This window comes from Eucyclogobius newberryi, unplaced genomic scaffold (assembly GCF_026437365.1).
Source record: "Eucyclogobius newberryi isolate DKJ021-1_F unplaced genomic scaffold, fEucNew1.0.hap1 SCAF_12, whole genome shotgun sequence".
Lineage (NCBI taxonomy): Eukaryota > Metazoa > Chordata > Actinopteri > Gobiiformes > Gobiidae > Eucyclogobius > Eucyclogobius newberryi.
Window position 1 is genome coordinate 12,014,923 of NW_027315746.1, and position 12,410 is coordinate 12,027,332.

At 41.5% G+C, this 12,410-nt stretch overlaps 1 protein-coding gene across 1 annotated transcript in view; it reads right to left on the reverse strand.

The window, feature by feature from the left end:
• The window catches only part of yes1 (YES proto-oncogene 1, Src family tyrosine kinase), a 39,177-nt gene that overhangs the window by 5,594 nt on the left and 21,173 nt on the right, over positions 1–12,410 (reverse strand). The window contains exons 5-10 of the mRNA XM_072440818.1: positions 10,996–11,099; positions 10,272–10,421; positions 7,381–7,536; positions 2,769–2,948; positions 1,892–1,968; positions 95–248 (exon numbers count right to left, since the gene is read on the reverse strand). Coding sequence (XP_072296919.1) covers positions 95–248; positions 1,892–1,968; positions 2,769–2,948; positions 7,381–7,536; positions 10,272–10,421; positions 10,996–11,099 — 821 coding nt within the window. The remainder of the gene's footprint in view (positions 1–94; positions 249–1,891; positions 1,969–2,768; positions 2,949–7,380; positions 7,537–10,271; positions 10,422–10,995; positions 11,100–12,410) is intronic.

The following is a 12,410-nucleotide window of genomic DNA, read 5'->3' on the forward strand; positions in this document are numbered from 1 at the left end:
TAACATAATAAAGGAAGAGCACTATATGGATGTGGACTCCGAGTACATTTCCCTCCTCGTTCCCGGTGGTTTCAGGCGGGCGGGGCCTACGCACCTTGTCTGGCCGTGTACTCGTTGTCCTCGATGAGCCGGGCCAAGCCGAAGTCGGCGATCTTGCACACGAGGTTGTCGGCCACCAGGATGTTGGCGGCTCTCAGGTCCCTGTGGATGTAGTTCATCCTCTCGATGAACGCCATGCCGTCTGCAATCTGCCGACGGGCAAGAAGAGAAGAGGAGGAAGAGGAGGAAGAGGAGGAAGAGGAGGAAGAGGGGGAAGAGGAGGAAGAGGGAGAAGAGGGAGAAGAGGGAGAAGAGGAGGAAGAGGGGGCACGAGGGGGAAGAGGAGGAAGAAGGGGAAGAGGGGGAAGAGGGGGCACGAGGGGGAAGAGGAAGAAGAGGAGGAAGAGGAAGAAGAGGAGGAAGAGGAGGAAGAGGGGCAAGAGGGGGAAGAGGAGGAAGAGGAGGAAGAGGGGCAAGAGGGGGAAGAGGGGCAAGAGGAGGAGGAAGAGGGGCAAGAGAGGAAAGAGGGGCAAGAGGAGGAAGAGGAGGAAGAGGGGAGCCATTTAACCAAAGTATATGATGCAAATGAATATAGGTCAGAGCTTTAGAATGTGTGTTTTTGTATCAATAAACCCCATGTTGCCCTTATGACATGGTGATCATCTTGTAGCCATCTTAAAATTCTTATTTGAAGAGCATAAGCATGCTTTTTGTAAACATTTTCCTAGAGAGATTAACCTTGATTTGTTTATTTTTTTTTAAGAAATATTGCCCAAACCACATTAGTAAAACATAATGCCTAAAGACGGAAAACATGGCATTTATGTACGTGTACGATCTGACTATACTTTAAGTGCATTTCCTTTTTTGAAGGTAGTCAACTTCACGAGCTGTGCGGGAATAGAAATACATTAACATCAGCCCCAGATTTAACATTTCAGAGTTGGATAAAGAAATTTGGCTATTACCAATAAGCGTCGCAATAATTGTTGTAAAATATCGGACCCAGACTGCACCACAAACCCACAGGACTTCATGCAGAAATAACTCTTTGAACAGAAAGGTACAAGCGCAGTAGGTAATCGTGTGCAAGAAAAAGGCTGGAAAAACTCACACTTTTTCACAAATCCTGATAAAAACATGGTAAAAATGTGTTGTTTGACCAAGATACCATCGATTAATTAATTAACTAAGCAACTAAAGACTGACCGCCCTAAACAAAGCTACATTTAGCCTTCTATATTCGACATTCCGCTGACACATAACGAGTGACACAATTTTTACATAACAGCGAACTCTCTTTTATAAACAGCTGAGGAAGTGCGCTCGGCTTTAACACTCGGGACCTCCAGCTCCGGCGGCGAGAACAAAGCGGCGCGTCTTCCGCACCGTCGCCCCCCCACCCACCTCCACCCACCTCCACCCACCTCCACCCACCTCCTCAAACGTCTCCCTCAACAACAACAACAAAAAGGCGCTCGTCATTCTCACTCCCGTCTAAAGTCTGCGCACGTCTCCATTCGAACCGCCCGAGTCCCGGGAGCGTGCGCGGGCAAATTATCAAAGCGCAAAACGGCGCCGGGAGGAGGCGAGTCGAGCGGCCGGTTCGAGGGGCCGTTGAGTGCTACGGGCGGCGAGCGGCGGTTCTACGTGTCGGGAGGATGATAAACAATACGAACGGTAGATGGACGGAAACTCAAAAGGGATTTCTCGGCGGTTTTGACTGACTGGCGCCCACACACGGGAAGCGAGGGCGGCGCCGGCATATTGCTCATGTTGGTTTGAGAAAGAGGCCAGACAGGTGACGGGCTGTTGTTTAGATGAAGGATCAACTTGAGAGAGGTGAACTTACCTGGGCGGCCATATCCACCAGCTGGGGGAGCTTCAGATATTTACCGTCGCCCTCCTTCAGGAAGTCCAATAAACTGCCTGCGATGGAAGGAAAGAGAAAAGGTTCAGGAAGTTTTTTGCCGTGTGAAAAGTAAAACATCCACGAGGACTTTTAAGTGCTGAAAATGTTTGAGGGGAAATGGAAGCTGGATGGATCGATCGACGCGTAGTGTGACAGGAAAGTGTTATAGAGTGGCAGGTTTCAGACTGAACTGTCAAAATGTACGTTATGTCGAGTTGGATCTGATGGACTGGCTTTAAAATCCAAAGCAAAGTCCAGAAATGTAGGTTGAGTTGTAGTAAAAATAATAACAACAGAGATCTACATGTTCTAGGGATTGTTCAAGAGGTTTCAGAAGTATGGCAGACATGTAAATCCATCACATTACTTTAGGTTCTTGTCTAAGATATAAAGAAAGTGTTACATATTCGACTTCTTGGACACAGGATTGAAAAAAAGACCTATTTAACGTTTCAAACACATGACAAATACTACGATGATTCAGCCTTCTCTGTTCTCTGACAGACTTGGAAGAGTTTGTTACGAGTGTCGAGTTATTAATAGTACAGTATGAAAGGTTAACTTAAAATTTCCACAAGCTGCACGGTTTAAAAAAAAGGTGTTCAGTGACTCATGACGAGACTTGATGACGCTGGAGATTGTGCTGCATCGCATTGTGTTCTCTGCTCGTACACTTCTAGAATAATTGACTTTGTTCTTCGCATTATGACTCACATTTTGCTGTCACAAAAGCTTAAAGACACGTTTCAACATCTGTGACCTCCATTAACGACAAAAGGTTGGAAATGGATGAAGTGAAACGGTGGCGTGGACTCACCTTTGCCCATGAACTCTGTGACGATGTAAATAGGCTCTTCTGACACGACGGCGTAGAGAGGGACTAGTTTGTCGTGGCGGAGTTTTTTCATGATCTGCGCCTCCTGCAGGAACGCCTCTGGAGACATGGTTCCCGGCTTCAGAGTTTTGATGGCAACTTTGGTGGTGCCGTTCCACGTGCCTGAACACAAAGGAGAATAATGGCTTAGAACAGCAACTCGGATAGTGATTTAAACTGGTGAAGTGTCATTATTTAGAGAAAACGGTTGTGCTTTGTCATGGCTCCGACTCCATGTTTAGACCTATACTAGTACACAGAATAATTGTACTTTTTTTTCTGACAACATACTTTTACTTCCATTTGAGCAATATATTTACAGAGTAACAATACTCTTGAGTAAAAAATGTGTTACTATCTACTGTGAGTATGTCCATGAAAGCTGTAATATTAACAGGGTTGTGATTATGATGTCCTTTTCTTTTTTTTTTACCATTTTATTTTTCATCAGAACATAAAACATACACAAACTCATCGACACGTATTACACCAGAAGAGGGGGTAAAAAACAAAACAAACAAACAAAAGCAAAACAAATGATACGGGAAATAACAATAAAATGAAATTAATAATAATGTTAAGAATAAACGTACTTTCTTTAGTGAACATTGTGGTCTTAGACTAAGTTCAACGTTTAAGATTCTTCAATAACTGTTCAGAAAAGGTCTCATTTATTCCCGTTAGTGCAATTGTTTTGAGCATTTATACTCAAATGTGTGTCTCGTTTCAATACTACTTTTAGTGCCAATCATCTGCTTTTATACTTTTGGAAAACCTTGGCACAATCTGTGTTCAGAATGGATCTGGGTTCATTCATGTTCATCTCTGGTTCAGTCCTGATCACTCATCACTCGCTCTAGACTTGGTTTGGACCTGAAATTCCTTCTTTTGTCATTATTTACTGAGCGACATTTGGGATGAAAGGTGCGCCATCTGCTCGTCTCAGAGATGCTGGAGCTTTGCCTGGATTATGTCACGGTGCGGCAATAAACTCATCTGTGTCGCAATTAATCAGTCATTGGCAGGGATTCTTTTTCCAAGCTAATTAGTTTGTAAATCATTCGTCACTTACAGCGAAAGTACATTTGACCTGGAACTATGTCTGTGGCTCTACCTGGAGAGTAAGGAATAGTCCAGTCATCTCCATGCAAGCGCCATAAAAGTGATACAGTGCAGCTTTAAGTAACTAAAAGACAAACATGAATTAGAAGTAACTTTGTGAATCGTTTGCTCCCCGCTTTAAAACAACATGGCCCTGATCCGATCGGATTAACCAGCCAATTTGTTTCATATCGACCAAACGACACAAACATTTAGCGGCGCAATTTAAAATAATTGGACTTTCATTTAGAGGTTGTGAAGAAAGGGACAAACAGCAGAGCACTTGACGGATGAGATAATGGGCGACTTCCTGGTTCAAAGCCTCTTACTCACGCCCCGCTCGCTTACAAAACGCTGAGGCAGGAGATCGACCCGCTGCTGTCAAAGAGATGACTGTCTGTGCGTCGGGCTGAACAAACTGCCTTAGACAAACAGGAAGTCGCTGTACAGCTCTAGTGCAAGGAGTCGAGGTTAGATCTGAGGGTTTCACAATGCAGGGGAAACGTACGTGAACAACAACTGAGCCTGGAATGCTTTGAAGCACAATAAACAAAACAGAGAGAGCAGTATCAGTGATGAGAAACATTTTTTAATTCAATTTTTTATTTTATTTTAATGTTTTTATTTTTTGTTATTATGTTTATCATTATTATTTTATTATTAGTTATTTATTTATATGTATTTATTTGATATTGATTTTTATTTTTTTATTTTATTTTATTTTTCCTTTAAAAAAATCTAAAACAAAATAAAAAGTGCCATGGTTAAGTGACTGTGATGAAAAATGGTTTAGCCCAATAAGTTAAAATGCAAATATTAACATTTCAAGTCTAAAACAACCAAACTAGATTTATAATATTCTCCTTTTTTATATGAAATAGATGATCACTTTTTAAAGGCGAAGGTGAAACATGTTTAAAATCATTCTGTGACATTGCCAAGAGAACAATATCCAGCCACGGTCAATAAAGAGAATAATACATAGCACGACAGAATTCTGATTCATTTAAACTTTACATTCACCTCAGAAAATATTAAAGTTGAAAACCAAAGGACAAAACATTTAAACTTTAAGTCAGGTACACAATCCTTGGCTTTTGGCTTCGTCTTTGCTGCACTTTCACTCCGACACTTTGCATCAGTCGCTGCACAACTTTAGATACCGGGAGATCAAACACGTTACGATTCGCCGACGTGGAAAGAGTGGGATGACGTAGGTAAAAAAAAAAGAAAGAACTACTATGATGAACAAACTCTTTTGGGGAGAGGCAAAGAGGACTCGCTCTCGCTCTCGCTCTCTCTCTCTCTCTCTCACCTTCTCTCCTTCCATGTTGCCCCTCTCCTCTCTCTATCCCTTTGTTCTCCCCTTTTCCATCTCTCTCCCCGTCCTCTTTCTTACTTCTCTCTTCCCCCGTCTCTAGTATGTGTCTTTGTTTTCTTCTTTCTGCTCTTCTCTCCCATCTCTTCAATCAAGCTCTCTCTCCCTTCTCTCTCACTCCCTTTCTCCATCTCTGCTCTCTCTCTCTCAATCCTCTTCCTTGCTCCCTCGCCTCTGCTTTCCCTTCTCCCCTCCCCTCGACCGGATCTCTCCTCCTTCTGCTGCTCTCTCTCTCTCTCTCTCTCTCTCTCTCTCTGTGTGCTTGTATCTTCTCTTTCCTCCCCCTCTCCTGTCTCTCCATCTCACCCTCATCTTTCTCTCCCCGCTCGCTTGCTTCGACAGCATTCTTCGCTCGTCCCCATTTTCTCTTTTCATATCGTTGTTCTCTCCCTTTTGCTCTTGCTGTTCCCTCTCTCGTTGGCCTTCCCTCACATCTCTCTCGCTCCTTCTCTCCTCCCTCCCTCCCTCTCTGCTTCCTATGTCCTGCCTCACTCCTCTCTTCCCCCTTTCAACCCATCTCCATTTATCCTCTCTTCTCTCACTCCCTTCTCGCCACATCCGTCTGTACTCGTAATCCCCTTTCTTGTTCCCTCCCTCTCGCTCCCACCCTCTGTCAGCCTTTCTCTCTCTCTCCTTTGCCCCTCCGCTCTCTCTCTCTCTCTCATTTCTCTCTCTGCTCTTAGTGTCCCTCTTTCTTGCCCTCTCGCCTCCTTCCTTCCCTTCTCCCATTCTTCTCCATCTCTCCCTCTGCTCTCTTGGTCCTCTTTCTTGCCCTCTCACCCCCTCGCCTCCTTCCTTCCCTTCTCCCATTCTTCTCCATCTCTCCCCCTGCTCTCCCAGTCCTCTTTCTTGCCCTCTCACCCCCCTCACTATCCTTCCTCTCTCCTCCCTTCCCTTCCCTCTCTCACTCAGAAAGGCGGCGTGGGCGGTGACCCGTCATGCCAGCGCTCGGGTTCAGCGTGCAGCGATCAGCGTTTCCGTCGCCGGCGCGTGGTATCTGGGCCAACGTGATTTCAAGAGGAGATTTAGTGAGGTCAGCTCCACTCGGCTGTGAGCTGATGCCACTGAATGAACTGCACAGAGTCAGGACGCTCCCAAGCGACACTCAACTGAGCATTTAACCTGCGTTTTTAATAAGAGCTATTGTTGTTATAATTCAGCAATAATAACACAGGTGCAGGATGTAGTTCTGGCTCAATGTTGAACTAGTAAAATATCTATAAAGTGTTGGAAAAAAGGTAGTTTTGACATTTTTCTGCCAAATGTTGTAATTTAATTTGCGATACATGGTGTTCAAAAAGTAGTTTTCTGTTCAAAGTACACATTGTTTAAAGAAATACATCCAAAAAACAGGATATTTTGTTCTTTGCAGAGTACATTCTATTTAAATAATTGCAACCTTTGCTAATTAATAATGCGCCAACTCGATTTAAATTCAAGCTTCTGATACAAATATGCATCAAAAGCTTCTTGGATTAAAAACACAGCCGAGTTGTAATATTTCCAATTAAGTAAATAGTAACTAGACAGACACTAGTTGCGTTCAGCTCTTGCTTCTGAAAACACTTTTGCACCATTTGGACTTGTTAAACTTCACATCTGTTGACTCAAATATGACCAATGCTTGTGAAATATGTATTTAAAATGATGTAAACTCTACTTAAAACAACTGCAGAACTGTTGAAGTTTAACCATGTCGGCATTTTCAGAACTGCTTTTTAATTCAATGTACTTAAGTAACAGTAAAGAAGCACGAGTTGGACCATAAGCGTTTGTGGTTCAGTTGTAGTCGTACAAGTTGTAAAAGCGTTTGTATTTTTGGAGTAAACGTCACAATCCACTCTTCTTACTGCATGAGGCGAACCATACAAGCTCCCCTTTTTGGAAACGATTACAATTTCCTACGTGGTCAATGCGCGGTTTCGTAAATAGATCGTAAACGTCCATAAAAGAAATTTAAAACCACATTCGCTGGCGATAAAAAGCATTTACACTGAGCATTCGGGTCGTGCTGGCGTTCATTAAGTAAGCGCTTCGAGGCATTTGTAACGGCTGCGAACGCCGTCTCGGTCTTACCCATCCAGACTTCCCCGAAACAGCCCTGTCCCAGCTTGACCTCGAGGCGCAGGGAGTCCCGGGGGATCTCCCAGGCGTCTTTGGCCAAGCCCTGAGTCTGAGGCTTCACGGTGGGGCACACGGCGGTCAGTCGGTAGCACAGGCCGTCGGCGTGTTCTGCACAGAGAGAGGAAGAGGAGCAGGTGAGGCAGACCGCAGCGTCCAGGGTCATTCGTGCGAGAAAGAATACTTATAGTAACATTTAGAACTGGGCAGGAAGCGGGTGAATTCGAAAGTGCTCAAACTAGTGCGGTCACGACTCTGAAACGACCATTTGAATACTAAAGAAAAGGCTATTATTTTCAGGGATGGATTTTTTTTTGAGCTAATACTGATGTCTGATATTTGTCTCACTGCTGTAACTGATATTTACCAAGATCAATTTAGAGTTTAAATTTCATAGCAAACCCACAAATTGTTCTAACGTTGTAGTAAAATGTACAAATTAACTTTTGACTTGAGTACAAAAATAATAACTGGATTTATCTGGGATTAATTTGAGGCATGATTGTGTAAGCATCATTTTTAAGCCTATTTTCCCCCCTTTTTACTCATCAATCTGTTCAAAAAGACGACCCTGATGCAATGAGGACAAACTGGGAGTGACAAATGAGCACACACCAACTGAGACACAACGGGGGAGATCATCTGCGTCAAATATACATCGGCAATACTATTAAACTATTAAAATATTGTTTATACAAACTTTGTTATTTTTCATACAGTGCGCATTCTATGAATATGATCAAGGTCAATCTAAACCTTACCTTGGATAATTGGTTGCTACAAGAGACTTATTTATTAACAACCTCTTCAAGGTCAAAGAGCGGCTGTTGGGAAATGACTGAACAACAAATCGCACGCCTTATTTGCATCTTCATTTAAATATTTCAGTAGAACTCCAGAATAAAAACGTTGTACACACTAAGATGGCTCAAAAACATCCACAAAACATATTATCTTGCACAAAATAGACATTACTCCCTTTAGCGCGACACCACATTTTATTTTAGCACTGAAACTCGAGCAACAAATACCTTTAACTATGGAAAAGTGCGTAAATTGTTATTTTTCTAACAAGCTGAGAGTGCGATTGGATTCGTGCTTTGTGCTTATTTGCAGGACTTTGAACAAACTGCTAAAATAATTCCTTCAATTCAGAACTTGTGGAATATTCTGCTCTTTCATGGGATGTTGCGATACTCAAATTGCGATTTCGAGTTGATCGCGACCCATCTTTCCCCGGTTGGATAACCCGCTCTAAACCCCCCGTCCAAACTCTTGGCTCGGTGTCACATGGTTTGTATTTAGGGATTTCTGTCATGTCCACTGATCCCTGACTGTGCACGGCTTGAACCGCCATCACAGAAATCCCCTGTTAAACAGATTCAATGCATTCCCCGCCGCAGGACTACAGCTGAATAATGCATTTCCTTTGCGAGCAGCGTGCGTGTTGGCTGTAATACCAAGTAAGAGCTTTCTGTCCATAGTTGCTCATGTACAAAGTGTAGGAAAGAAATAGAGCGCGGGATAAGTAGGGCTGGGACATAGTTTTGCAATATATTATCACACGGCCTTATTGTGTCGTATTGGGAACATGTATCGCATACTTTAATGTTAGGTTGTATGTGATAAAGCTGCCGCGCTTCTAACTAACGACCGGATCTGCCAAACACATGACTTTTATGTGGTTTTATGTGACGTGTACATGTGAGTTTGTGACCAAGTTTCAGAAAAAGTCAGTGTGTTGGCACAACTCCAGCCATTTGTCAGTCACTTTTATGAATGCTACACTGATTTACAGCATTTGCATTTCTTAAAACTGACCCATAATAATAAGTGTACTGTACTGTGCAAATTAAACTTTTTTTTAACTATTTATGTTGTGTAAAGAATTGCAATACTTAATAATAGCGAATCACAATATACTGTGTACCACAATACATATCGTATCGGGACAAAAGCGTATTGTCCCTAGTGTTATTAATAATTAGATGAGGAAACTAAACTTTGATTTGATATAGATTAAATCTATATCAAATTAAAGTTTAAAACTTTGATTTGATATAGATTTAAACTTTGATTTGATATAGATTTAAACTTTGATTTGATATAGATTTAAACTTTGATTTGATATAGATTTAAACTTTGATTTGATATAGATTTAAACTTTGATTTGATATAGATTTAAACTTTGATTTGATATAGATTTAAACTTTGATTTGATATAGATTTAAACTTTGATTTGATATAGATTTAAACTTTGATTTGATATAGATTTAAACTTTGATTTGATATAGATTTAAACTTTGATTTGATATAGATTTAAACTTTGATTTGATATAGATTTAAACTTTGATTTGATATAGATTTAAACTTTGATTTGATATAGATTTAAACTTTGATTTGATATAGATTTAAACTTTGATTTGATATAGATATAAACATGTGATTTTTCCTATATTGAAAAGTAACATGTTCTATTTTTGAGTCTTTTTATATCTATTGGTTTTGAAATATATAATTTAGGTAACTACAATACAATATAATATGTATAACAATTTTACCAAAAGTTATAGTGCACATTTTCTCCTCACATGGATAAATCACGTATACTTCAAACTACTTAAAATAGCAGGTTTGCAAGCTTTAAACATGATGTAATATCAAACAGACAGACACAATTGCCATCTTCACACATTGAACACATGCTTGTACGACTAGTTTAACCACAGTCAAATTGCAGAATGTAAACTGCTCCTGTCCAAAGCAGACGCCATCTTTGGCCTGTAAACATCACTTGTCTCTGACCACAGTGTTTGGCTGCGCGTGTGGGCGGACATGTTGAATACCTGTGTAATGCTTCACCAGCTTCTGCAGCGCCTCGAACTGGGCCCGGGTGGTGATGTAATAGCCTCCACTGTCCAGCTTTCGGATCTTGTAGTGTTTGACGTTGTCCCCTTTGACTTCGTCCCAGTCGCGAATGGACAAAGAGTAGGCACCTATGAAAGATGATAGTTGAAATGAAATATTAAGCAATACAAAACAATCTTGCTCTTTTATATTAGTTTAGAAAAGGCCTTTTACTTATGAACAGTCAGTTTGCAAATTATACTTTTATCAGGACAAGTTTTGTGATATTTGATAAATAAATAGCATTTTCTTGGATATGTCGTGTTACTCCATTATTGGTCCTACATTCCTACATATAAGCCTTGTATGAAACTTTAGCATTTGTTATTGGCTAATGCTTAACCATCCAATAAGATAAACTAAGATATTCCTAAATTTTGGTGTTACAATGCAGTAGATACAGAGGAAAAGGACAGATAACTTATAGGAAGTTTAAGAAACACTCTTAATAAACATGTATGCATTAGTGTATAGAATAATTACAAACAGGAAGTGTCAGAAGTTTATAAGCTCATCATAATACAGCATTTCTTTCCATTCTGGTTGCACGCTCACTTTGTTCACAATCTGCATTTACTCGTGCATAAAGAGCCAGTGGCTGTCATTTTAACTTGGCGTATAACTGCAAATAATATATAGTACCGGGTATGCATTATTCGTTACCTTTGGTCGTTTCACTTTCTCGTGCCAGGAAAGTGCCCCGCTGGTTCCCCGGGAGCAACAGGAGCCGCTCTGCATCTTTTCGGCCCATTTTACCAAAGTACCATCTGCAGAGACACACGATTCACCAGAGATCAAAGTGAGTTTAAGGCACGTCGCTGTTTCTAATACAACACAGGCTGGACATACGACAGTCGTTACAGCTTCAGAGTTAATACGCATCAGATGAAGCTCCAGGACACGCAACGGGACGGTTAAAATGGGTAAGTGAAAATAGGGTTGACCGCTTTATTGAATGGATTTTGTACAACAAAAACAACAATCTCAAATGACTGAATACAAGGCAGTAAAGGAGCACGAAGCCCTTTAAAACGCGGCTCCGGGCTGTGGGGCAGTCGGTCGGCCCCTCTCATTAAAAGGTCTCAGTATCTTCTAATAGACCGCTTCCACTAATAGGACACAAGCTTCGGGTGAGATCATCGCTCCGCTCTGTGCGTCTGAGCAAGTTCAGGCGCGTTAGAAATGAAAAAGGTGGGCGGCCTCCTCCACGAGATCGTATCGTTGTTTTGAGGGTCTGAAGAATGACTCTCCTGAGAGCACTAAACGAAACGTACAGAAAAACCAAAAAGGACAAACGCGTGTACATTTCCAAACAAGGACAGAAGGTAACATGTCTGCACTTTTACAGTCCGTTCACTTTTTGTGCACTACTAAGGCGGTCCAGTTTCTCTGTCTCGACATGTTCAGCAGGACTCTGAAAGCGTGGTTGAAGTTAGGACAGGGCAGCTCACAAAATGTGCTTTGTTCCAGTTTTATATAATAGTCTACTTTTGTGTGGAAATGTTAACCCGTCTGTCTGGACTAAACCCATTAAAATAAAATACGAAGACATTTACAGGCATATTTTAGCACATTTCTGATGGATTTCAACGGCTTATGTCATTATCATTATTAAGAGTAGGAGCTATGCAAAAAAAAAAACGTATTACGACTTTCCTAGAGCCAGATCACACATTAAATCTCACGCTTCATGTAAACTCAGAAGGTTCGTCAAAAGTACTGAAAATGAGAAACGTATCGATTCTACAACTTGTACCAAAACTGAGGGCTCATTTGACTTTGCAGTGATTGGTTGATTCCACCTGTCAATCACTCAGAACATTGCTGAGGCTGACCAATAAGACGAGGGGGGGAATGGAGCTTAAAGCTGTAGTAGTTGTAGTAGCAGTAATTCATTTTTGTCGATTTTTCTCAGAAAACCCTTCTCGCTAAACGCCTAAAACGTCTTTACACAAACTCTGAACGCGTCATAAGACTTGGCAGCGATCGTCCAGGTTTGCTTTTCACTCCGTAAGCGTTCAACCCGCGTATCAAATGACCTGGACTCGAGCCAAACGCAACAAAAGTGAAAGCTCCTA